The 27210-nt window shown below is 48.4% G+C and overlaps 1 protein-coding gene across 1 annotated transcript in view; it reads left to right on the top strand.

The window, feature by feature from the left end:
• PRKCE (protein kinase C epsilon) overlaps positions 1-27210 on the top strand; it is a 472021-nt gene that overhangs the window by 432964 nt on the left and 11847 nt on the right. Inside the window, exons 12-14 of the mRNA XM_006216450.4 lie at positions 6229-6367; positions 11003-11191; positions 15270-15416. Of these exons, the coding sequence (XP_006216512.1) occupies positions 6229-6367; positions 11003-11191; positions 15270-15416 (475 nt within the window). The remainder of the gene's footprint in view (positions 1-6228; positions 6368-11002; positions 11192-15269; positions 15417-27210) is intronic.

The following is a 27210-nucleotide window of genomic DNA, read 5'->3' as shown; positions in this document are numbered from 1 at the left end:
TCATTTAAGCATCAGTCGTCATTTTCTCTCATATGTTCCAGTTGGACGTGCTTCCTATTTTTCATCCCACAGTGTCTATCTTGGTGACTTATACCCAGTAGGAGGTAATAAGTATACTTCACAAAGTAAGTATACTATACAAAGGATCTAGTGACCTGCCCTCACAGGACATGTGTATTTTAAGAAATAACTATTGGAGATGCATGGGGAGGACAGAGTTCTTGGGGTAACTACTGTGTATCTGGCACCATGCAAGAGCTTTTCCAGTGGTTACATCATTCAATCATGGCAGTGTTATCCCCATTTTACAGGTAAGGAAACTGAGTCCCAAAGATATTTTATACCAGCCCAACATCATCCAGCTAGAAAGTTGCAGAGTTAGGATTCAGATTCACAATGGCCTCACTGCCTATCAGGAAAAGAGAAGTTGAGAGACCCACCCAGCATCTCAAATCACAACACAGAGGCACCTACAACTTCTTCTACATAAGCCATTAGCTGTATAGATAGCCTTGCGGGGTGTAAGCCTTCAATTCTTAGAAGCCGAAATCTGTATATCAAATTGTTGTGGACATATTTCTAGAGATATCAACAGTTGATTCCTTGTCATGTTAAAACTATACTTTTGTTAAAAGTATAATTAAACCTTCTGCTGCTCTCACCCCATCTCCAGTGGATGTCCTTGATACAAAGACCTTCTTTACATCTTCTTCCCCAGCTCACAGCAAACTCACTTTAGAGATCTGCTTTTACTTACAGACCCCTTTCCCTTTCTTCAACCCAACAAAGTGCAGTTGGTCATAGGAGAATTTTTTTTCTTCCTAAAACTAACAGCTAGGTCTTTCCCTTGACTCCCCTCCCCTCAGATAGGTTTTATAGAATTGAGAAAGAAAAAAAAAGTATGTTTTTAGGGCATTTCTTTTCTTGGTGTCTTTTGAGTTTCTGGAAGAGATCTGTGCTCCTACCCCAAGGGAGCCTTGGTCATACCATCCTGCCTCTAAATCAGTCTTTCCGTGTCAGCCACTATGACCTCTCTGCCCCTGTGTTCCCCTTCTCACCATGAAGCCTTCCTTTCCCAGCCCAGAGGAATTTGGGTCCAGTCAGCAGATGGAGATTTCCAGCTCATGGGTCTTACATTTGGCACAAGGTAGTCAAGGGCAGCCATGTGAAGTCAACTCAGCACTGCTTCTTACCAGCTCTGAGACCCTGGGCAAGGGACTCACCTTTTTTGAGCCTCCATTTCCTCATACATTTAGAAAAGTGGGTTGATGTCAGCAGGGTTGGCATGGGCAGGGTTCTTGTCTCTCAGGATAAAATGGCAGAGGACACCCCAGGCAGATGCTTCCTTCCCTGATAGCCAAAGCATGGCTCCCAAATCCCTCTCTGGCTTCATAATTGGGGTCAGACCATCTTGGAACCTTGATCACTGTTTAAGACTTAGAGAAGTAGTTGTCCACCAGAGGCCCTGCAAGGAGATGTTTGGCAATGTCTAGAGCCATTTTTGCTTGTCAGAACTTGATGGGTGGGGTTTGCTAATAGTATCTAACGTACAGAGGCCGGGGATGCTACTGAATATTCTGTGAGGCACAGCACAGCCCCAACACAGCAAAGAATTATCCAGCCCCAAATGTCTGTCCAGCTCCAGTGTGCCAAAGGTGAGAAACTCTGGACCAGAGGGAGAACACATGGCCTGCTCCTTGCCCTCTTCCCTCCAGGCCACAAACAGCCCCTTTGAACTTCCAGCAGCTGGTAGAGGAAGAGACTTTCCGTGGAAGTTCTCCCAAGTCCCCAGTCTAGTGGAGAAATACAGTAAGGTAGCCTTTGATCCAGGTGCCAAGAGACAAGGGCTGTGTTAAAGGTATTCTGCCTGAGGAGGAAATGCTGGGAGGGGGACCGCCCTTAAAATCAGGGACTACCAGAGGTGCTCACCTCTCACCATTGTTCTCAAGGTTCTAGTCAACACAATCAGATAGAAGACATTGGTTAGAAGTATAATCACTGAAAAGGAAGAGGTTAAAAGGATCACTAACTCTAGATGATTTAGAAAATCCTGAGGAGTCAACTGCAAAATTCCTTTACAAAAATGAAAGTCACTCAGTATAGTGGCAGGGCTCATAATGGTAGAAATCAATGGCTCATATATCCATATGCAACCTGACAGGAGATACAATAGACGAAAAGACCCCGTTTCCAATAGGAATTTGAAATATAAAATAATAACTTGGTTTATTTAGGAGTGGATTCAGTTGCATTTAACCCCAAATAACGGTGCTTTAAATAAAATCCAAGTTTATTTCTTTTTCTTATGAATGTCTTCTGGAGGTGGGCAGCATTGCAGGGGCGTGGTCCTTGTCTTTGTGGTCAAAGGTGGCTGCTAAGACTCCAGACATCCTCATTCAGGCAACAGGATGGAGGAAGGAAAGGAAAGGAAGGGTAAGACTCTCCCTTTTAAGGAGACTTCCATGCAGCTGATTGGCTAGAACTTAGTCACAGAACCACACCCAGCTCTATCTAAGGAACGCTTTGAAGTCTCGTTTTAAACTGCATCACTGTGTGCATGACTTGAACGAAAACATTCTCTCACTAAGGCAGAAAGGGAGAATGAATATCAGGACAACCAGCAGTCTACCATGAAATGTAACAAGAATGTACAAGATCTGTAGGGAAGAACTTTAAAATCTTCCTAAAGGACACAGACAAGGCTTGAACAAATGGAAAGACAAACAATGTGGTTGAATAGAGAGACTCAACATCATAAAAAGATCAATTCCCCCTGAGTTAATTTATAACTTGAAACATGTTCCCCATAAAAAACATCACTGGGAATTTTTTTTTAACTAGGCAGATGATTCTAAAGTTCATATGGAAAAATAAACAAGCAAGAGTAGCCAGGAAATTTTGAAAAAGAAGAAAGGGCACCAAATCTACTGGCTGTTAAAACGTATTATAAACCTATGATAGTTTAAAAATGAGGTACATATCAATGTTATAGGATGAAGAGTACAGAAATGAATGCAAATATAATGGGCATTTAATACCATTATGTGATAAGGGTGACATTTCAGTCAATGAGGGAAAGATGAAACTAGTCAACATATGGGATTGAGGCAACTTACTAGATATCTGGAAACAAAGTTGGATCTACACTTCACACCTTTTATCAGGACAGACTCCAGTTACATCAGAGATTTACGTTTATTAAAGGGAAACAGAAGTATTAGGGAGAAACCTTGGGAGAATGCTTTTATAACTTTGAAATGGGTCAAATAAAGCCTTTCGAATTAAAACCTAAACAACAAAAACCATAAAATTACACATCAAATCAATTACATAAAACATAAATGAGATTGGCCTGGCAAAAACCACCATAAACAATGTCAGAAATCAAAGAGTAAACTGGGACAAGTATTTGCAATTCTTATCCCCCACAAAGTTTGTTTCCTAATATAGAAAGAACTCCTAAAAATCAATTTAAAAACAAATACCACAAAAGGAAAATGGGCAACAATTTGCAGGAAAAAATACAGAAAAAAATTATGAAAAATGCTCAAACTTACAGAAAAATTTAGGAATATACTGAGAGAGAATTTCTACCTATCAGACTTGGCAAGTTGAAGTAGTGGCCTTTCTGACCTTCAGGGGCCATTCAAGCTGTGCTAATCTTTTCTGTTCCAGAGGACAGGAATGTAAGTCAATAACTCTTCCTTGGGACCCGGTTTCACATGGGGAGTTGGAGTTTAGAGACACCCAGACAGTGGAGGGGGAATCTGAGGAAGATTCCAAGCCTCAGTGACAGGACGGTGGGAAAAAAGGAAGAAAGGCTTTGGCCTGGTGCCTTCCCTCACCACAGCAGAGGGGCCGCTGTCCATGCCAGGCCCTGGTAATCCCCCTGGGCCTTCAACAGGGGCAGCTGCTTTCCCCAAGGAGCCAAGGGCTGGTGTGCATCTGGGCTGGGGCACAGGCAGAAAAGCAGGAGGTGAGGAGAAAGAAGACATTCCACCTTCTTGTGCCCTGAATAGGGGCCCCGAGCAGAGGGAAAAGCTGAGCCTGCTGGGCCAGAAATGCTGAGTCGTAACTTTCAGAACAAGGGCAAGATTCAGGCTGGCCTAGAACCTTCTGTGGCTCTTCCATTCATACACAAGAGAGCAAGTCCTTCCTATGACATAACCAAGCCTCCAAAAGAGAGTGCTTTGACCAATGGCATGCAGGATCTTGATCAAGGTGGGGTTCAGGTCCCAGTCCCACCAGCCCCCTGTCACCTTGCAGAAATCACTTACCTTCTTCCAGCTTCCATGTGCTTATTTCTGCCACTGTCCTGCGGTGGCAGTCTTCCTAACTCTCAGTGTTGCTCAGAACATGGATGTGGTTTATAGACCATCAGGCGCTTTCCACGTGTTATTGTTACTAGTAGAGTGAATTTTTCAATGGTGATCATGGTGCATGGATGTGAGTCTTAGAAAGGCAACTCTAGACTAGAGAGTGTGTAACTCACTGGGGCCCAGGAGTCAGCCTCTCACCTGCTCAAACACCTGCAGACACCCAGCTCCCTCTCAGTTTCCTCATTAAGGAGGGGGATGTAAGGGTATTAAAGGCCTGCTGCTCTCACACACCTTATCACAGTAATTTTTCACAGCATCAGGACTGTACCATCCCAACTTGACAGATAAGGTTACAGACCAGCAAGGGTGCACCAGGATCACACCCCAATCATGATTATAACCCAGGCCACCTGCCCGCAAGTTGTATTCATCTCACTGCTCCCCTAGCCAGAGCCAAATGTTGACCATACACGGTGGCCAGGGAGGGGACTTGAGGAGCTCTGGTCCCAGAGGCTTGGCTGGTCAGGCGCACTCTTCTTTCTGTAGTTCCTGAGCATTTGCTTAGAGCAGCACATTTTATGTGCTTTCTCTTTTGTCAAGAAGTCCCAGCTGTACACGGAAATGGGGCCATGGGTGCAAGACAGGCCAGCCCTAGAGTGCTTCCGGCCCCACCTTTGCACTCAGGCCTGGATTCCTGATGGTGGCTGGAGTTCAAGTCCAGACGTCAGCAGGCTTGTGAGAAAGGCCACTACTGCTCTGGGTGCAGGGAGAGTCGGCCTTCTTTGCAAGACCCCCACCCTCACGCCAGAGTGGCTACTGAGAGAGACCCAGGGTGAGGACCTCCATCCAACAGTCTGGGTCTTTCTGTGGGACAGGTCTGGTATGTGCATACTTGGTAAGGAAATTCTTATCCCGAGCCATAGATTTTATACACAATCTTATGTGGAACCCCAAGCTGCCAAACAGGCCATGTAAGAGCTTCACTGGCTGAGGCCGGCAAGCCCCTGTGGCCCCCACTCCCTGCACAGAAGCACCCAACTCTGTAGAGCCCGGTTATTGCAACCAGTGTCTCTCTCTTCCTGCCACCAGGCCCTTCCCCCACCCAGCCTGCTTGCCCCTAGGAGAATGATCTTGCAAATACTTTGTGCTGGTGTAGGCCAGGCTTCCATTACCTGCAGCCCCTCAGCCTGAATTTCAAACCCGTCTTCCCAGTGTTTTAGGCTCTTTGTGGTTGGTTGGTTTCAACATGCCTGTCTTGCCTCACAATTTATTGGGACCCAGTTCTCTGCCTTTTGCATTGACTGTGTTAGCCTTCCCCTCCCCCTCCCCCTTTCTCTTCATGGTCTATCCAAACCTTACCACCTAGCCAAGCTTCTCTTGAGAGCACCATTTCCTCGAAGTCTTCCCTGCCTGCATCAGCCATCAGTGGTCTCCCCCACTGAAACATAGCAGTACACATAGTCAGCGCCTTATAAAGTCACACCTGATTCCTGCGTGGTTTTTATCTGATTCACTGATGCTAATAGGTATCAGTTTTGTCCCTCCAGCTGATCTCCATAAACTCATGAAGGGAAGGGCGTAAGTTGCTTCTTTCTCTCCTATCAAGATAAAAGTAATATGAATTTCAGCATTTCGTAGGGCTTCAGTAAATAGCTGCTGCCTCTTTTAAACCTCAGCTGTGTTGAAATATTCCTGAGGTTCCAGAAGCTCCCCCCTCATGGAGTCACCTTTGAGGGTTGACCCCTTGGGCGAGAGCCCTGGTCTGAGGCTGACTGTCAGCAGGTCAAGCTTCTTCAAAGGTTTTCCTTTCTGTAGCAGATTTCCCTGAGGTGTGCACATCTGTCCAACTCAAAAGGACCATCCTGGGATGAGGGAGGCATTAACCATGTCGTTCTGGCCCATCTTGTAGGGATTTGAAACTGGACAACATCCTTCTCGATGCAGAAGGTCATTGCAAGCTGGCCGACTTTGGGATGTGCAAGGAGGGGATTCTGAATGGCGTGACGACCACCACATTCTGCGGGACCCCTGACTACATCGCTCCCGAGGTAAGACTGTGGGTAAAGGGCCACCTCCTCCTGCTGCCAGGACTGAGGCCTGAGTCCATCCCCATATGCCGAGGTCATCTAGCAGTACTGGGGGGAGGCTCTGGAAAACGAGGATGGATTCCAGGGAGGAGGGAGAAAAGGAAAGGTAAAAGGCTTACTGATTTCTGCATAAGGAAGTGGTGGTAATGGGGAGACAACGGTGAACTGAGAGTTACAGGCCATTCCCCAAATCTGGGCAAGTCCTCCCTGAACAGTCTCCCTCAGCCCAGTCCAGAACTACCAACGAAACTAAGACCAAGAGATGCTGTTGACTTGTATCGTTATTTTCACTTGTTAATAACCAGAACAAAGGAGTGCTATTGATAAAGGTAGCAATTAGCTTTATCTACAGTTATTTGCCTACAGTAAAACCAAGAATTAGTTGCTGTTTCTAGTATAGCGCTGATGCTGTATAGCTGGCACACTAGATCAGCAGGACGAGGACAATGACTGGGCCTCATTTTAAGTGGAGATCAGAGACGTTCATTATGAGCCTCACCAGTGGGTTGCCTTTCATGAACGTTGTTTGGATGTTTTATTCATCCTAAAGTGTTTGCCTCGAATTTCTCTAGGTCAGTCTTGCCTAGACTGAGACATACTTAGTGTGATGTGATTCAGATTTAAGACATAGTCTGTCATAGAAACTTAATAAAATGGTCTGGAGGGTTCTGACACATGTGAGATGAGAAGGAAGTACCAGCCGCCTTCAGGCATTGTCCATGGTGGGTAGGGGTTAGCACATTCAAGCGTCATTTCCTTCTAGGGAGCACTGTTTGAGCACCTGCTAGACACAAAGCAATGTGAGGATAAAGAATAGACTAAGATATTCATGGCTCTCCTAAAAGAACTTTATGTCTAGAGAAAGTGACAGATAAGTAAACAAGTAAGCAGAATCAAGAGGTACACAACACAAGATGGTAACCTCAGAGATGATGGAAGTGTGGTTGAGTTGAGTTGTAGAGAATCAGCAGGATTTCCTTTGGTGGTACGGGGTGGGGAGCACTCCTGAAAACAACAGGAACGGTCAGAGTGGGGGTGGAGTGAGGTGGGGTTTAACATCCCTGGGCTCTGAGTTCTTTAAGGCAGGGGCTGTGTTTATGATCTGGGTACACCCAGACTCCAGAATGCAAATCAGGCTTTTAGTAATGGTTTGTTGAATGACTAAATGAATAAGAACTTGTCATCCAACATGAGCAAAGAATAGGAGATGAGAACATCCTTGGCCTTTTTTAAGGAAAGGAAGATAGTGTGGCTAGAACAGAGGATTTCTTAGCACTCTTAGTAATGAGTGAGATTGAGAAAAAGGACTGAGGAAAGTGGCCTGTATCGTGTAGGATTTGTGGAATGATTAAGGGTTTCCCTGTGGAAGGAGAGACATCATCAGACTTGCCTCAGGAAGAAGATGGGCAATCACAAGGCAGATCAGAAGGCAGAGAGTCAAGGAAGGATGATTGAGTCTTTTCATAACCCAGACAAGACATGAGGAGGCCTGAGGAGAGTCGTCGAGGGAGGGTGGTATTAGGTAAATTCTCACTGGAACCTTTATCTTCTATTCTAAAACATCTGAAGAGTAGGGATTTCAGTCTCTCTCTGCTAGTATGTTCCCCTAGGAAATCACTGAAAGCAAGGGCTTTTGATCGGACCTGCTTTTTCACCACCCTCCTCATTTCCTCTTTAAAATCAAATGCTTGGTTCCAGGCCCTCTGAATTGATGCCAGAGTCAAAGGGTTGATGGCCCAGTGTAGTAGTCGAGGGCCCAGCCCAAGACAAACACTCACTTTATGATGAACAAAACACCCACACAGCTTTCATGAAAGGCAATCTCTTGGTGAAACTTATAATAAACAACTCAGATCTCTGTTTACAGTGGGGCCCAGACACTCTTCCTTCCCATCTACACGTGTACCAGCATCGCCACTCCACGTGAAATGGCAAACAATCCCTGGTCTTACTGTAGGCAGATTCCACTGATAAGGGTCTTGTTCCCTTTACCAAGGGCCATTGGGAGGATTGAATGACATCATGCGTCTAAGGCATTTAGCACAGCACCTGGCCCATAGTAAGTATGGGGTCAATGGTGGCTCCATCACAGCCACCTGTTGCTGTCCAGTTAGGCAGTGGGGTGGGAAAAGCACAGCCCTGAGAGTAGGGATTCCAGGCCAGACCTGATCTCTGATGCCCCCATGTGACCTCAATCAAGTCACAAAATGTTTTTGACCCAAATGGGACTAGCAGTTCCTGCCCCACCCACCTCATCAAGCTGTTTGGAGAATCTAATAAGATTAGAGCATGGAAATGCTTCAGAAAGTATAAGCCTGTATTCAAACAGGAGGGGTTGTGAGGTGCCTGGCTAACCCTGAAACCAGAGACACCTTCTGAGGTATTAGCCCTTCCCCAGGGCTTCTCTTCCCACCACATGCCCTTGGCTGACTCCCATGGCATCCCCTCTCCTTTCTCCACGCCAGGCCCCAGTTTCCCAGCAAATGGCAGCCAGCCCTGTGTGATGCTTGACATCATCAAGTCCAGTGCCGGCTCTTTGACCCCAGCTCTGATCCGTCAAGGGGTTGGCTGCCACACCAGGTGCCCTCCCATGGCGTGTGGAGCCTTGCTGCTCTCACCAGCTCCATCCATGATGAGGTGATTAGGAAGCAGATAATTAGGGCCAAGCCTCAAAGGAATTTTATAAAAAAAAAAGCCACCTAAAACAGTAAGGCTCTGGAGGGGCCTGGGGAAGGGTGGGCAGGGCTGCTCTGTGATTTCCCAAGCGCCATCCTATCTGAGTCCACACAGGGCCACCTGGAGGCCACCTCCCCACCACACTGGGGAGGCACAAAACTCAGCTGTGCCACCTCCCCGAGGCCGAGGGGTGGCTACCTTAGCACCAGGGCCCCCAGAGCCCAGGGTAGAAAGAAGCACACCCAGGAAGATGCACTCGGTGGGCACACATGGCATCCAGTCTCCTGAGTGCTGGAACTGGGCTGCTCACGGGGTAGAGCCCCTGCCCTCTGGTGGCTTATGGATGCCCTGGGGAGACACTTGAAAAACATAACTAGAATCACAGTAGTATATGGAAAGTGTCTGCCAAATCTTAGGGATAGGCAAGGGTCTTAGGGTATCAGAGGATTAAAGAAAGTTTGGAGAAAGCCAGGAAAGCTTTCTGGAGGAGACGAGTAATGACCATGACCTTGAAGACGGTACCATTGTGGCCCAGGTTGGGGCACTAGGTCTTTCAAGATTGAAGGAGGCGCTAGTTTTAGCTTTGGAACAGAGCAGCGTGACTGGCTTCTCAGCGGAGCTTGTGACTCTGACCTTCCAGACACCATGTGCTGACCACCGGGCTAAGAGACCAAAGGTACTAGCCAAACAGGTTACCAGCCCCAAATAATTTGAAGTTAGCTGCATTTTCTGACATTCCTCTTCACTCTAAATTCAGAAGATTCCTAAAATGTGCTTTTTTTCTTTTTTTACCATTTTCAAAATGTTTCTGCCCATCTTTTTATTTAATCCCAAACAATCTGCAATCTACAATCTCTAGAAGGGTGTTTTGAGTAACCCAAGGAAAGCCCAGATACTCAGGCTCAGCCTCCTCTTCCATCTTGGAATCTGAGAACCTGAGAACTGAGCCTTGTTCTGAAACAAGCTACCTGAGAGGTTACCTGCCTGAGGTGTCCTGCAAGCTGGAATAGCCTTTGCCATTTTGGGGGAAGTCCTCAAAATACCCTCTTTGAGGGCATGCACTCTGATCATGATTCTCTTCTACATCCTCACTTTTTTTGGAGTTCTTTGTAGAATTATAGCACTGAGAGCAGCCAGAGATGTCCTCTCACCCACCCTCCTGTTTCTGGCAGCACCATGCCCAGTCCTGCCCTGATTGATAAAAGGAAAACATCATTGCAGGATAGAAACATCACTTCACGATCCCTTCCTTAGTGGTGGGAACAGCTCAGCATCATTTCTGCTCTGAGCCACACACACCTCATTGACCTGCTGCATCCAATATACACATTGAGACCAAACCTCACAGAAGAAAAATTGGATTTAGTAGCACCTTCCAATTATATAGAGCTCTGTATTTTGCAATAGGCTTTCAAAATCATCCACCTTAATTAAACTTGTGAGGTTAAGCTGAGAGTCTGAGTTTCATCTGAGAAATGAGGAAGTCAAGTGACTGGCTTGAGATCACCCAGAAAATGTAATGCCTAATGTGGGGTGAAAATGGGTACTTCCTGGTTGGTCTTCCGCCTCCTTCCGGCACATGGCCAGCACTGTAGGCAAAATTGGGATAGGGCAGTTACTTGGTTTTCAAAATGCAAGTCAGGAACTTCATCCGATGCTCAAGCAAAGAAACAGTAATTTGTTCCCCCGGAGGACAGGCTTTGGGTGTCGACTAGGAAAAGATGGCCACCAACAGAGTGCCTCCCAAATTCAGTTGTCACTAATTTGCTGGCTTAGAACCTGATTTTTTGTAACACAGCTCCGCTATGAAGGAGCGAGCTGGAATTGAAGATGCGGGCCTCCCCACAGGAAGGTGCGGTGGTGCAGGCATGGTCCTGGGGGGCAGCCTTTGGTGCCCTGACGCTGCCATTTCCTGAACAGATCCTGCAGGAGTTGGAGTACGGCCCTTCAGTGGACTGGTGGGCCTTGGGGGTGCTGATGTATGAGATGATGGCTGGGCAGCCCCCCTTCGAGGCAGACAACGAGGACGATCTGTTTGAGTCCATCCTCCATGACGACGTGCTCTACCCAGTCTGGCTCAGCAAGGAGGCCGTCAGCATCCTAAAAGCTGTGAGTTGTCAGCCCTCACCTGCTTTCTGCTCCCTTGGCCTTCCCACCTCTGCCTGTCTGTCTCTCTCTCCTGCAACCCACTTCTCCTTTCTCTCTCTTTCTCTTTGTCCCAGCTCTGCTGACTGCTGAATGCCAGGGGTAGGGGGTGGCCATCCCCTGAGAGCCCAGGCCTAATACAGGGAGAAATGGGGCCTGGGACAAATTGCTCTTCTTGTGAGAAAGGGACACCATGTCTGTGTTTCCTGGGGAAAGTTCTATGCATGTGTGTGTCCTCCAGTACTTCAGGGGGGACAGAACCAACCCCTGCTATGCTGGGATCCCCCCTGCTGCTGATACTCTGGGGGCTGGACCCTCATTCTTTACCTGCCACTCATGGCCTGTTTTGCTCTGGAGCCCGTGACAGCCGGGGTGGGAGGTGAGAGGAGGAGAGAGAAGGAGAGGCATTGTGCCCCTGTGTCCACGGCAGCATCGCTGATCAGAGTGTCCACTCAAGCTCTCTGCAGCCATGCTGAATTCAGACACATAATAGGGACTGTCCCCATCCCTGCAAATAGTCCCTCACAGGTGATGATGCTTAGTACTTGCTCAATGCAGCCGTTGCTGCAATGTGAGACACTTGTACTAAGACAAGTAAGTGGTTACCTGCCCTCCTTAGGAGGCCGGGGAAGCTGAGGTGTAGGAAAGGTAAGCAGACCAGTTTACCTGGGAAAGATTGCCCTACTGGTTTGAGACAGGACCAGGGTGACAGCCCAGGAACGTTGACTTCCAGTCCAGGCTCCTTTTTGCCCATCAGAATGCCCCAACGTTCAGAGGGGGAGAGAGGAAGAGAAAGAGATGCCACAGTCACAGAATCTGCTGTATCCAAATATCCACTTTATTTTTCTTGTTTTTTCATCAATTTCCAATAGTTACCTAATTATGTGTATTTTACAAAGAAATGTTGTAGTATTCTCATTAATGGGAAATGAAATTATTGGAAAATAGTATCACTTGCCATAATTAATTAACATACATCATCATATCAAAATGGTAAAAAGACCTAAAATCATTTTGCAGGTGTCTCGGGGGATACGTACGATATTTTGGGAAGTGCCACCTCAGAACAGGCTGCTCTTTCTGTAGTTCATTTTGTCCCTCCTCCTCCCTGCTTTCCCTTCCCTCTCTTCCTCATCTGCTTCTTTCTCTCCCTTCTCTCCCACCCATTCATTGATTGAATGAACTACTATGTGTTGAGTGTTTCCTGTGTGTCGGGCCTCGTGCCAGATGCTAAGTAAGCATTGGTGAACATAACAGCCATCAGCCCTGTCTTGTGGAGCTTGCGATCCGGCGGGAGAAGATGGGGCAGTAAATACAAAACACATCCGTGCATGGTCACAGTTGGGATTAGAGCAGTGAAGGAAGCAATAGAGTGTGCTCACTCATGCGTTTATTTATTCAGCACATACTTATTGAGCATTTCGTATGTGCCAGGCACTGTGCCAGGTGCTGGTTAAGAAAAACCTGTAGCCTCGGAGGCAGCCAGAACTCCCCCAGCAGAGCTGGTCACTCACCCTGAGCACTGAACACCAGCTTGAGTCCCCTGCACCCCACGTGGGAGTGATTTGCCATCCCAACATACACACACACACACAGACACACATACACGCAGACATACAGACACACAGACACAGACACAGACACACACACACACACACCCTGCTCTGGAGACATTTGGCAACATCTGGAGATGTTTTTAGTTGTCACAACTTGGGGGGGATGGTGCTAGCTAGCATCTAGTGGGTAAAGCCCAAAGCTGCCACTGAACGTCCTGCACTGCACAGGAGACCCCCAAACAAAGTATCCAGTCCACAATATCTTTAGCACAGAGGCTGAGAAACTTTGACCTACAGAGATTCAGAAGCAGGAGATCATGCCTGTGTCAGCTGGTTGGTGAGGGTAAAGTCTCCGGGAAAAGGAAAGAGCCTCTGGCCTGGGGTCGGCTTCCTGAGACGTTAGAACCTGTATGTTTATCCATCACCCTGATACTTCCCCTTCCAGAAGTGGGAGGACAGAAAAAGCTGAGGAAGTAAGGAGAAGTCTTCTATTCCTGTGGCCTTGGAACACTTCACTTCCTCACATTGTCACTTGATTCTAGGGCCAGTCTGGATTTTCCATGACTCTGGTCACTGAACCATGTCTCTGAAGGCTGCTGCCTATGTGCAGAACTCTCAAGAAGGCTATATGCATCATAGAATTACGCAGTGCACAACCTGTGCAACAGTAAGTGGTGGTCCTGCTGCCTCCCCTCCTCAGCACTGTGCCCTGAGGCCCAGCCTTCAACCCCCTATTCAGTCGTCTCAGTGTACTGAGCGCACAAGGGGAGCCAGGCACTGAGCCAGGTGCTGGGAATATGGGACTGATTCCTAGATCATAAAGCTTACCAAGGAAAGGAAATGTCTAAGCAAATTATAATTCAAATAAACAAGAAGCATGGGGTCTCAGATATCCACAGAGGGGTGAATCTGAACAGGCTTCACAGAGGAGGCAGCATTTTGACTGGTTCCTAGAGGATACTTAGGGATTGGAGAGAGGCCTTCGACCTGGGGAATAAAGGATGCAAAAGGTCAGCAAGAGAGACCGGATTCAGACTGAGTAGTTTCTGTGTGCGAAACTTAGGGGTGTAGACTTTATCCTGTGGGTGATAGTAATCGGGTTGTTTAAGCAGGGGTGACCTCTGCCAACCATTCGGTTAGAAGGATGATGTGCATTGGCACCATTCCCAACTCACGTTCACCAAGCACGCCTTCACTGTCTTATCTGTGGCTCTCCCTTCTCCAGTAGCATTTAGTCTGGGCTCAGATGCTTTGGTTTCTGGGTACCAGGCAGGAGTCAGTGAGAGGCTCTCCCTGCCCAAGAAAATCTCCCTTGCTGATGAAGCCTGAAATGCTATCATTATAGATTTATTCATTTGGATTATAGTTTGTCCTCTTACATTCCTTTGCTTAAATCCAGACTCAGCCTTCACCCCATGAAATATAACACTCAGTCTCTGACACACAGGCACAGGTACAGCCCTGCCTCTATTTGGGCAGCTATCAGAAACACTTCCACCTACCAGCACTGGGGTTTTTTTCCAATATACACCTGCTCAGGTAAATTAATATTTTCCATCAGGGCTAACTCATTGAATAGGAAGAATAATTTCACCTGGATGTGTGAGGATCACAAGACACCAACCAAAAAGTATAAAACACATCCATGTGGTTTTTATAGACAAGCAAGCATTGAGAAATAATAAGCCTTTCTTTTTCTTGTTTTTTATCTGTTAATCTATGTGGGTATTTTGTGTGAGAGATTACAAATTCAATTTTTTTTAAAGTAGGAGGAAGAAGAGAAAAGGGGAGGAGGTGCCTTTGATAATTTACCTTAACTGTTTTCTTTCCTTACCTCCAGAAGGACTGTTGAGCTCTCAGTGTGAGTTTATCAGACTTTAGTTGCCCTGATAAGAAGCCTTGAGAATCTGAGGAGAATCAGGGAGTTGGAAAGAGTCTGAGTTCCTATTCCTGGTTTGATACTTGCTGGCTGTTTGTCCTTGGCCAAAGAGAAGTTATAAAGTTAATTAACCTCTCTGTGCCTCAACTACCTCACTTATAAAATAGGGATAAGAATAGTATCTTAGAGCTTTGCATTTGGATGAAATGAGTCAATGCATATATATACTGGTGTCAAATGGTGGCTGGTGCAAATTCTTATAATTCTATAAGAATTATAAACAAGGTCCTACTGTTTAGCACAGGGAACTATACTCAATATCTTATAATAACCTATAATGAAAAAGAATATGAAAAAGAATATATGTGTCTATAATTGAATCACAATGCTGTACACCAGAACCTAACACAACATTGTAAATCAAGTATACTTCAATTAAAAAAAAACAAAGAGCACCCTGAGGGGCAAAGCCCCGGAAAGTGCAGAAAACAGGCTTGGGAGGGGATACTGAAGACGCTGCCTTGGCTACCTTCCATCTTTCCCTCGCAGCCTGTGCCTGCCTGCTGGACCGTTGTCACTGATCCTGTCTCTGTCCCCATCCCCACAGTTCATGACCAAGAACCCCAACAAGCGCCTGGGCTGTGTGGCAGCGCAGAATGGCGAGGATGCCATCAAACAGCACCCATTCTTCAAGGAGATCGACTGGGTGCTTCTGGAGCAGAAGAAGATCAAACCACCCTTCAAACCTCGAATTGTAAGTAGGCCCCGAGCCCGCTCCCCGCCGAGGGGCAGCCTGCTCCCTGAGCGCAGAGGGAGGGTCTGGGCACTTCTGACAACCAAGCTGACCAGGGCAGGCGTTCACCGAGGGCCCCTAGGAGAGAGTCTCGATGGCCTTGGGAGTTGACTGTTGACAGTGCATAACCGGGAGCTGTCACCAAGATGATACCTTATTTGGGACACAGAAGAACGTTTTGATTTTAATACAGAGTTATTTGATCAAAAATTATAAATGATACTGGCTTTCCATGTGTGGTAGAGATATCGTTTCTTTATAGGTAATTTTTTTAACAAGTCAGTTTAAAGAAAAATATTAACTAGATAACCATCGCAGTAATTATGTGGAGTGAGCACAGAGCAGGAAGCTGAGACTCAGAGACTGGCATCTGGGGAGGACTGTCCGTGGGGCGGTGCGTGGGCCCAGCTCTGTAAGAGGCCGTTTCTTTAGGCCATGTCTCTGCCTTCCCTGGCCCGCTCTTCCTTCTGACCTCTCTCTGGCCTCAGCACACATTTCCTTCCAGGTTCTTGGGACTGTTGTGATGATGCCATTTGGGGGAGGGTGCAATAAAGCGGTTGGAAAGAGGAATAGGACTGGCGATCCAATCCCGGACTTGACTCTGAGAGTAAAGACCGTGTCATGGCAGTGATCTGCTGCTGTAAGGTGTGTGTGTAGAGTGGTGGGGCTGGGGTCTCGGGCAGGGAAGACCTGGGATCATCTGTCCGCCTGCAGTCACCACACATTCTGTCGGAAGACCCCCTTCTCCCTCACTTCCAAGTACAGGAAAGACCCTCCTGTGCTTGGGGAATCATGAGAGAGGCATTCCATTATGTTCTGGAAGGTTTTCTGAGGAGTGATGATTAAGAGTGCCGTGATTCTCCGAAATGTTCTGTGTTGGGGGTAACTCTCAGCTGAAGGGTGTGGTCCGGGCCTTGGCCAGACAAGACCATTGTAGGTGGAGTTCCCTGGACACTCAGTCCTGTCACCATTTCTCGTTCGCTTCCTCCTTGGGTATTTATGATTTTTGCTGGCTGGCACACAGCTCAGAACAGGCTAGACTTGGGTTCACCTTCCCTTCCTTTCAACATTACCCCCACTCCTGCCCCTCTCCCCAGGCTCTGGGGCCTCCTGTGCCGCCTCCATGCTGGGGGTTTGGGGCAGGGCTCACCGCACTTACCAGCTTGCCTGAAGGCTGCCCTCCCCAGCCTCAGGGTCTCTGCTGGTGGTCTTTAAGGACAAGATGAACTGCTGAGATTCCCCCAACAAAGCCAGGGGAGGCAGGAAACCAGAGGCCAGACAGAGAAGAAGAAACTAAAGACTCACATCTCCGGGGGAAATGTTGTTGTGGGTTTAATCTAAGTTAATCAGCCCAAAGAAAATTGGGAAGTAGAGCCATGTAAGGAATCCAGACCCAACAAAAAGGAACCCAAGATGAAAGCAGAGACCTATCAGCCAGTGCAGGTCTGCAAAATGCTGTCAACTCCAGTCCAGACTCCAGGTCAACAAAAGGACTTGATGCTGGCCTTGCAGAGGGCTTGGGCAGGGCTAGAGGAGCAGCCCCTCCTGGGGTGCAGGTTGCAGGTGACAGGTAAACCCTGGGGACCATCAACAAGAGGTATAAAGGGGAGAGAGGGCTTGGGTGGGGCAGAGGCAGGCGGGAAGTCTTTACTGAGAGGCCACGTGGGAGCAAGGAATTCGAGAAGATCTTTACAATAAAAGGCATGAGGAAGTTTTAAAGGATGGGTTCATAGGGAAGAGTCTCTCACTGGAGTAGATCAGTGGCAGGACATCGCTCAGATCCAGAGGAGGTGATAGCTCTGAGGTGGCAGAAGTCCCGAGAAGCTCTGGTCTCCAAAAGCTCTTCCCAAAGCCTGAACACTGCTAGGGCTTCCTCGCTAGGGCCCCCACCCCCGAGTCTGAATTCAGAGCCCAGTGAAGGTGCAGACCTGAGAGAGGTGACCCTTTGAACAGTACCTGGCTTCCCCAGAGTGAGGGAGGGTTGGAAAGGACAGATGTGAGGTTTCTGTGGGCCTGCGGGACAAGTAAGGAACCAGACACAGGTTGGGGGAAAAGTGAAGTGGGACTCAGAGGCCGAGCATGTGACCCAGTTCACTGTGGGCAGGCCTCACCTGGCCCAGGCAGGCAGGGATCACTGCAGAGCTGTCCCTTGGCCAGGAGTATAGGTGCTCCTGTCGGCAGGGGGATAAGGGACCCCCAGAAACCAGCAGTAGCAGTATATCCTGGGTCAGGAGGTTAGGTGGGACTCCCTCTCCACCCAAAACACCAGGAGCATGTGTTTCTCTTTCTTGGGTCTCTCAAGGACCCCCAACCCAAGGGCAGGACTATGCTTGCGTCCTCTGCTTAGGGCCTCAAGTAGGTTTCTAGGGGCCATCCAGGAGCTCCCACCAAGTTCCAAACTGTCTTAGCATTCCTAAAGAGTGAGTTCATCGTTGCCTTGGAAATCACCCTCTGTGCATGTTCCCGCTCACCCCTACAGACCTCCAGAGTCATCCTTGACACTGTTGGGGGTCAGAGGAAAGGGTGCTTATTTGGTTGGTTTGAAATCAGTTTGGAAAAGAGAATTAGAACATCTAAAGGAAGAATAGAAAAGGGAAACTTACATTGTGCAAGAGGTGTTTCTGGTCACATTTGGAGCTGAGTGATACTGATTCTACTGAGTTCTCAGCTATATGGCGGTAAAAATATAGTCAGGTTATTGAGACCTCTGATCACATTATATCCTTAGAACTAGAGATTTCTCTCCGGAGATATAACCAACTTGGAAAAGAAAAGAATGGTCTTCAACTAGTTAGCAGGTTTGAAAGGTGTCCCGAAGCTATCCCTTAACTGAAGACTCTTTTCTGAAAAATGTTAATGGCACCACCTGAGTCATCTGTGGGCTTGTGTGTAACAGATCTTAAGTTGCATTAAAGCCCACTGCAGTGATGGACATAGACTGTATTTCTCATCTCTGAAAGCCCTTCAGGACCAGTGTGAAAACTCACACAGGTGTTTATAAGCCATCACCTGCTCTAACCAACTCAGGATTCACCCCAGAGGTGTAGGGTCCTGCCTGGCTGGCTCAGATGCCAGCAATGAGGATGGCTCTGGGCTCCAGGGCCAGTCTACCCCACAGACAGAATAGATGGCCCCACACAAGAGGTCACTGAAGAGACACTAGGAAATTGAGGTGGGCCCCCATGGAAGCCATCTTCTATTCACAGGACAGGGAGTTCCAACACTGGATAGGCTCTCTTTGGGCCTAAGGTGTCCTGTGACTTGCGGACACATCAGATGCCTTCTCAGGAAAGCAGGGAAAGAAAGGTTTTGACAGAGGGAGGAAGGAAAACTAGTTTGAAGACTGACATTGGGAACAACTTCCCAGAATGCTGGGCCACAAGCGACAGTGTGAGTTTCTTATGATCTTAGGGACAGACTCTGGGTCAAAGATACTGTGAGAAGGGAGGGGACAGGTCCGTGAGCAAACATCTCCAGCCTGACACCTTGGTGATGGCCTCAAGGAGACAGCTGGCATGTGTTTCAGCAGCAGAGAAAGCAAATGCAGACTCCCTTAATCTCATCAGGCTGAAGATCCCCAGGGCATTCAGTCAGGGGCCTGGTACCCAGGAGGGGACTCTGGGTCTCCTCTGTCTTGGGCTGACTCTACTTACCCCCTTCCCATTCCCTGTAGACCAAAATGCCACCCATCCCTGGAATCCTGCTGAGGAACTGCTGCTCCACCCCTCAGATGTCCCTGATGAATCTGAGCACCCTGAGGGTACATCCTGCCTGTCTGATTGAGGGAGAAATTGGTTTTGTCTGGTGGTGGGTGCTGGAGGTGAGGCTGAGTGAGCTCATGTCCCTGGATCCACCCCAACAGGGGCTGACTCTATGGCAGGAGAACAGCTCCCAGGCCTGGTTTCTGTCCCCTCCGTGGGAAGCCTCACCCCTCTAAAGATACCACCAAGGAGATTGTCCAGATTTGTAGCTGGAATTTGGCCTCTGGACAGGTTCTATCACACATGTAGGTTGGCTGCTGTCCCCTCCGGGCCTTTGCCTTTTTGAGATGTTTGCTAAGCTGAGATTTCTGCTCCCTGGCGCCTAAGCCTCCTTGTCTAACCCCTGCTCTGACTCACCAGCTGTCAGTGGTCCGACTGCGTTTTCACCCCTTCGCATTAACCCAACCCCAGGACATTTTTCAGTGGCCTCTGCTTCTGCGTGGAGATTTCTTTCTCATCTTCCCTCCTGCTCTCTTATCTTGTCTATTCTCCCTCCTCTACTTTCCCTTTTGTGCTCCTGTCTGCCTTCTATCCACCCACATGCTCAACTGATTTTGCACAAGCAATGTGCCCTCAACACCAAACTAAAGACTTGGTGCCACCATGCACTCAAATCAGTTTTCTGGGGTTGGCTTGCTTCAAGGTGAAGCACCCCTAGCAGAGGACGGGCAGGGGAAGAGAAAAGCCCGCAAGGCTGGAGCTAAGACCTTTGATACTGGAAAAAGTCTCCAAGCTTAGAATTCACTGGTCTATCCCACTGGGGATTTGGTTCCCAAATGGTGGCATCATTTGCTGTCATTCAAAGCTACCCATTTAGCTTTTGTGTTACTAGTAGGCTGGCCTGCCTTGGGGACCAGAGGGGGCAGACGTGATGTGTTTGGTGTGGTCAAAGGGCAGTATCCGACATTGTGGATCTGGGAGGTATTTTGCTGACTCCCAGCTTCCCTCCTGTGCACTCCTCCCTTCCCCCACCACCTCAAAAGCATCAGGCTCTGAGATTACGGCGCCCAGGGCTTCAGCGCTGGAATGGGGGGAAGCCCGCAGGAGGGAGAGGTCTGCCTCCCCAGAAGCCTAGCTGTCCTCAGTGAAAGCCAAAGACAATGAGGGAAATGCTGGCCAAGTAAACTTCTCTTTGTGTACGTGTTCTCTCTTTTCAAGTTTGCTTCAGTGTGAATGTCCCTCTTTAAGGTAAGGCCTCCAGAGTGGGGAGTCTCTCCAGGTAGGTGAGCCCTCAGGCCTGGTGACATGGAGGCCCCTTTCAACCTCATAATCTGTTCCATCCAGCCATCCACACTGCATGGTGGGACCCTGAGGGAGGCCTCTCCTGCATGCTCCTGCATGACTGGGCTGTGCTGAGAGAAAACTGGGAAGTGGGCCTAAGACCCTCACACTCTCAACACCTCAGCAGCCGGAGGAAGAGCCCTGCTCAACAGGCAGCCCCTTCCCCTAAAGCCAGCCCACCGGCCTGGGGACCCTAACAGCATGGGCCGTGAAGACAGAGCCCCCCAGGAACCCTGAGAGACTGTCCTCATCTTCCACCTGATAGAGCGGGAACAGGGCCCAATCAGTCCTGGCAGATGTCAGTGAGGAGCTGGCCTGTGTCTATGCCAGAGCAAGAGCCCTTAACCTCCAAGAGCCTGCAGCGTTCCTCCAAGAGCCAGAATACTGACCCCGGGCTGGAGGGCATGGGAAAAGTCCAGGAACATGTTTTTGGTAGTTGGCCCAGTGGACAGGGCATTGGCTTTCACCCCAGAGACTTGGGTGGGAATAAAATCGCTATCACAGGATAGTCATGTGAACTTGGGAATTCACTTCTGGCTTCCTTGAGCCCCAACCTTATTATCTGTAAAATGGGAATGAGAATATTGGCCCATAGAATTACTGCAGGATTAAATAACAAACCTAAGATGCTTTGTGCGCTGTAGATTCTCAATAAATTTTAGTTTCTTTCTCTCCGTTCACCGCCCCCAACCTAGCCTGCTAAGCCCCTCTTCCACTTATCCCAAGACTCCAAGAGTTAAGAGTTAAGGATTGCAGGAGGTGGTGTGATGTTCGGAGGCTGGGAGGTGGAATCAGATACAGCCAGGTTCCAACTGGGAAAATAGGATTTTGGGAAAGTCATATCTCTCTGAGCCTCAATCTGCCGATCCATGGAATGGGGACAATAATATCTACCACAGTGGATTGCTGTGAGGAGGGAAAAAAACTAATGATATAAAAGGATTAGGACCATCCTGGATACACAGTGAGTGTTGGGCATGGTGCTGATGCTAATAGTGATGGAGACAGTGGGGGTCTAAGCTGAGGGAGGCTGGACTGGGCAATACTCTTGTTCCAAAGGAGAGGGCCCAGGAGTTCAGAAGAGAGATGACACCCTGCAGTCAGGGAAGCAGCCATCCATGACAGGGCAGAAGGGCATCTGTAGACTGGCAAAGAACACAATTCAGACTCTGCCAGAGGGCCTCCTGAGTCTAATTCTGGCACAGCTGCTGGTCTGAGCTGGAAGAGACTAGAAAGGAGGTGCTACAAGACAGTGACTCACCCCAGATGCCAGTATTCCCAGCCCTTTTGCCCCTTGGAATACCCCCAAAGGTCCCCCCATTAATCGCCCTCCTTTTATGCTGTGAGCTTACAACCTTTACCATCACTGCCTTTGTTCTCAGCAGTGTTTTTGCTGAGCCCAGCTGCATGGCTCTCAGTGTCCCCACCCTGAAATGGTAGCCATCACAGCTTCCCAACTATTTCTGAGCTAAACAGCCTCAGTGGAGCATCTTTGGCTCTCCGCAGGAGATTTCTCCATGAGGGAATTCTGACTGCAGGAGCTTCCCTGTGGCCTGGGGATGGAGGGCCGATCTGTGCATCACCTTGGTCCTCCTGGCCCCCCAACCCAGGGGAGGAATTTGAGGCCTGGGCTGGGCATTTCTATAACCTCCAAAGTTTTTATCTATGACTTAATAGCTGTTAGGTTGGGATTCGCCTTCCTGGATTTACCAGACTAGTGTATATTAAATTTAATCTACTTCCCACCCCACGAGCACTGGAGGTAACACACATATCCTACCCGGGAGCATGGAACCTACTAGGTTGTGCCTGACTGAAGGCGGGGAGAGCAGGTGCCCTCAGGGAAGATTCTAGAGAGTTGCTAGACTCTGACAGAGAAAGCCAGGAAGGGTGAGGAGGAGAGAACTACATGGGAAGAGGCATGGAAGGAAAGGGAAAGGCTGGATTCAGATCCGCTCTTTTTAATGGGTATTTACTGAGCACGTGCTTTGTGCCTTCTGGGAAGCCTTGGAGGGGGAGGATGACCCAGAAGAAAAGAATCCCCTACAATCACGTCCACGTCATCACCACTGTGAGGAGTTTAGATGGCAGGAGGAGATACTGAACTTGAAATACTTGAGGAATACCAGGCAATGGGATAAATTCTAGGATTTGACATTGGGAGGGGAATCTTGAGGTTTGCCTGTCGAGGTTGGAGGACAGAGTGGAGTGGGAGAGGTGTCGTGAAGAAGGTGGCCTCGGGGGAGGGGAGGGCTCAGTTTGTGAAGTTTTGTTAAGGTTCCACATCAGCCTCAGTCTCTTCAAAGTGAGAAGGCCTGGCCCATGGGCCCCAGTCTGCCCACCCTCCATGTCATTCGGGCTTCTCCCTTCTGGGACTTCGTCCACCCCCGAGGGGGTTTTCTCCGACCACAGAGCTTGGCTGTCAGTGGAGTATTTCAGGTGTGTGAGCCCAGCTAGGTATGAGGCAGGGTCCAGAATGACTGGAAGAGCGAAATATGAAGATTGCCTTAAGTAAAGAGATGGGAAGATAAGCCTGGAGTGGGGTTTGTCAACTGCGATGACTTAGGAAATAAACCAGACATTGACTTGGGGCTCCAGCCATTCCATCCTCCCCACAAGCAGCTGGCCCCTCAGCTAGTGTTTGGAAAGCACAGGATTGGTGGTCTTCCTGGGGAGGTGTGGCAGATTCTGGCTACAGGTACCCAGGTACCTGGGATGTGGGTATTCCACCGAATGAGTCAGAAAACCATCACCCCAGAACATGGGATTCCAAGAATTTAGCCCCCAGCCTGTATCACAGGCAGTGAGCTACTAGGATGACGCTGGGCTGGGTCCAGGTCCCTGCTGTTGGAGTCTGTAAGACCCTGAACAAGGCCCTGAATGTCTCTGTATCCTTCCTGTAAAGTGTGGGGCTCATGTGGTCCCTAAGATTTCTCCCACCTCCAGCTGCTCCACATAAACATGCTCCAGGAGAGCAGGGATGTGTGTGGTTTTTAAGCCAACTTTATTATAATAAAATTTACAGACACTCAAACTTACCTGTTTAAAGTGTATATTTGGATGTGTTTTAACAAATGGATGCACCCCTGTAACCACCAGCACATGAATATCCAGGAAGGTCCCAGGTGCCTTTGCCCCAGGCAGTCGCTAATCTGCTTTCTGTCACTGGAGAAGAGATTCCTCTTCTCTAGGGTTTCATGGAGATGGAGCCATGTTGTATGTTTCTTGTGTCTGGCTTCTTTTACTCCGCATCATGTGTTTGAGATTTGAGAATTATCTTTTTACCTTTTTAACATGGAAAAATTCAAGCATGTACTAACGCAGAGAGAAAAGTGGACTCGTCAGTGGTCCGTCACCCGACACCAACGATAAGTAAGCTCTGGTTAATGTGTTAGGGGACGGATTTTCATCTGTTTTGTTCACAGTTGGCATCCTCAGCAGCAACTCCTAGCTCATAGGAGGGATTCAGTGTATATGTGCGGAATGAATGAATGAACTCTGTAAATCTACAGTGTTTTCCAGAGAATCTTTCTGTCTCAGTTCCATCTCTAAATTCTCATCTCACCTTTTATGGCTCAAGATCTATTCCAGTGTATGCTTGGGAATTTGGGGTGATGAGATCCTGTGTTAGGAAATCTGAAATTGTTGAATGGTAAGAGAAGGTGGGTGACCTCATCTTGACTTGAGAAGCATCTGTTAGAATGTTTACAATTCCCGTTTCAAAGCCAGCAGGCAGAGCAGTAATAAATCCCGGGCCAAGAGAGCTTGATCCCCATCCAGGACATCTTCATACATATGGGGTCGGAGGGGTGGGAAGATTGGTGAATGGAGGATCAGGGCTTTTGCCATGACCAGATTGGAAAATTTCTTCTTTGGGCATCAAAAAAGCTTCCCTAGAGTAGTTAAACCCACCAGCTGTCAACAGTGACACTGCTTTGAAAAGCCAATGGTAAACGGGAAAGGGCCCCACAGTTAGACACAGAGCGGAGCCGGCTTTGCCACTGTGTGTTTGCCCACTTCCAGCAGGAGCAGGCATGGGTCCTGCCACTGCACGTCCCGCTGCATGGGGCCAGCTCAGTGCAGAGCCTGGCATGGGTGTTCAGGCCTTGGGCAAGCCAGGGCAGGTGATGTGCTGTTTCCTCCTAAGGCTTTTTATTCGTGGATGTCAATACTGTGTTTTCTGCATGCTTTCAGTTCCAGACATCCCTACTGGGTGCCTCTTTCCCCTACTTCTGGTCTACCCATCAGTGGGTTGTAAAATTAATTTAGTGGGTTAGGTGCAGAAAGCATTTTTAATGAAGAATAGAATAGAAAGGAACAAAGGAGAGTATTAGACTAAAACACAGAGCGCATCACATATTGTAAAAGTGAACTGTAGCTTGATGTGTCTTTCCTTGGGGTGGTGGGATGAGGTTATGTGCACTGGATCACATATAAGACTTATTTCTTACTCTCGGTCATAATAAAGAATTTAGAAGGGCTGTGCTCTTCTTCACCTCTGATGTCTAAGAAATGACCCCAAATGGCCTGGTGGGGATGGTGGCCTCACTGTGAGGGACACAGGGCAGAAGGCAGTTGTTTGCTTGCTTGTTTGTGTTTAGCAATAACACTATCGGCGGAAGCCACTGAACTGGCTGCCTCTGCTGGGCTCAGCGCTCTAGCCCTCTGCACAGAGGACCCCGTTGACGCCTCTTGGCAGGAGGCAGGATGCCAGGGACACGGCCCTGGGGACGGAATGAATTCCATCCTGGTTCCACCTCTGGCTGGTGCACCTCAGGCAAGCTGTTTGCTAGTCTTTCTGGTGGGGGTAGTAGCAGCACAGCCTCCCAGTGAGGTGGGCATGAGTTTAAATAAGTCAGGCAGGTGAGCTTCATGATGTAGCGCCTGGCACCTGGGAAGGTCTCCATCCATAAGCTTTATTATGCCGCCCACTCAGAGGAACTGAGCCGTGCCAAGCACGGTGCTGGTACTGGAAATACACAACAGACACCCAAGCGATGCCTCCAGCCTGTGGAGGAGACAGTTACAAATTAAATCATTTTATAGCCCCAGTGACAAGAAGGACTCAGGAAAGAAAGGCACAGGGCGATCGAGGTGTGTGAGGGGGTCCAGCCTGGGTTGAGGATGGTTCCCCAGGAAGGGGCATTTCTTTCCCACATAGCAGCTCCAGACCCTTCTTGTTGGCAGCAGATTGGAGGCCTCTTGGCCGCAGGAGCTGTTTCAAAGCTCCTTTGCAGCATTTGAGTGGGAAAGGGGCACTCCTTTCCTCTCTTGAGTGGTCTTGGAGGGTGGCAGGCTCCCCTCTGTGAGAAAAGCTTCTGCTCTGGGCCACTGTCTGGGGACTCAGCAGGGTCCACTTAGTTAGGGCCCAGCTGTGAGCTGGGTACCACTGGTGCCAGAAGATGCAGGTGGCCCGACTTGCCCCAAAATGCTGCCTGCCTCACTGGGGAGCCGAGATTCTTAGAGCACCTGGAGCTGCCTCTAGGCCGTTTACAAATTTCAAACTGAAGGTCGCCGATGGCCAGTGAGCACTGTACAGGCAATGAGAATATGTCCACAACCACATGGCCCAAAATGAATCTTGGCTGAAATGTATGGTTTATACTTTTGTTACCAAGTTTTAAAGTCAAATAGTCACAGCTGAAAGTGTGCCTACGTGTGGAGCTGGGCAGGGTTGGGAGGGTTTGGGGAGGTAGGTATCAGCACCGCCCTTCAGACCCATCCAGAAATGTCTCCTTCCCTAAAAGGAATGAAGAAATGCTATGTCTGAGACAGATAGCTTCTCTTGGTTTTGAAAGAGCCTCAGACACACAGCCTGCATCCTGGAGACTTTTCTCAACCATTTTCCTAGGGACACGTCAGCCTTCCCATATAGCACCACACAGGCCAAAGGGAATGCCCCAGGCTGGGGCCCCATGATACAAGGGACTTGAGCAAAGGGTGTCATTTCAGGTTCTGAGACTTTTTGTCAGGGTTTTCTTCTCTTTGTGGACTCCTCTGAGAGAGTGATTGTACCTCAGTGAAATTCAGGCCTGGTATGAGGGGAAGCCTTTATGTCTGTGGTCTATAACTTAGCCACGAGGTCAGCACCCCTTCCAAAATCTGATAGTGTACTCTCTCCAGGAAAAACCAAGTGTGCCCATACAGACTGCACACAGGACTGTATTTTACAAGGTTCACAGAAGCCCTGAAGTTCCTTCTCTGATGCACAGTTTGGCAAACTCTGGCCCAAAGGCCTAATCTTGTCCACTGCTTTGTTTTGTGAAGCCCTCAGAATGAGAATGGGTTTTACGTTTTTCTTTTCTTTTTTTTTTTTAATAGTGGAGTATAGTCAGTTACAATGTGTCAATCTCTAGTGTACAGCACAATGTCCCAGTCATGCTTATATATATGTATATTTGTTTACATTTTTCTTAAATGGTCAGAGAAGAGTGTTTGGTGACATTTGACCATTAAAAGAAATTGGAATGTTCATGCCCATAAATAAAGTGTTACTGGGATGCAGCCATGTTCAGTCACTGACGTCTTGTCTAGGGCTGCTCTGGAGCCACAAGGCAGAGAGGAGTGGTCGTGTTGGAGATCCCATGGCCCACAAAGCCTAAAACATTTGCCAACTGGCCAGTCAAAGGGCCAGATCCTTTGCCAGTCTTGCTCTAGAAGTGAGAACCTAGGTCAAGAAGCTTGCTTGAAATACTTTATTTTACTTAAAATGA

The sequence above is a fragment of the Vicugna pacos genome, chromosome 15, assembly GCF_048564905.1.
Source record: "Vicugna pacos chromosome 15, VicPac4, whole genome shotgun sequence".
NCBI lineage: Eukaryota > Metazoa > Chordata > Mammalia > Artiodactyla > Camelidae > Vicugna > Vicugna pacos.
The sequence above is the reverse complement of the archived record's forward strand: the minus strand, read 5'-3'. Positions and strand labels throughout refer to the sequence as shown.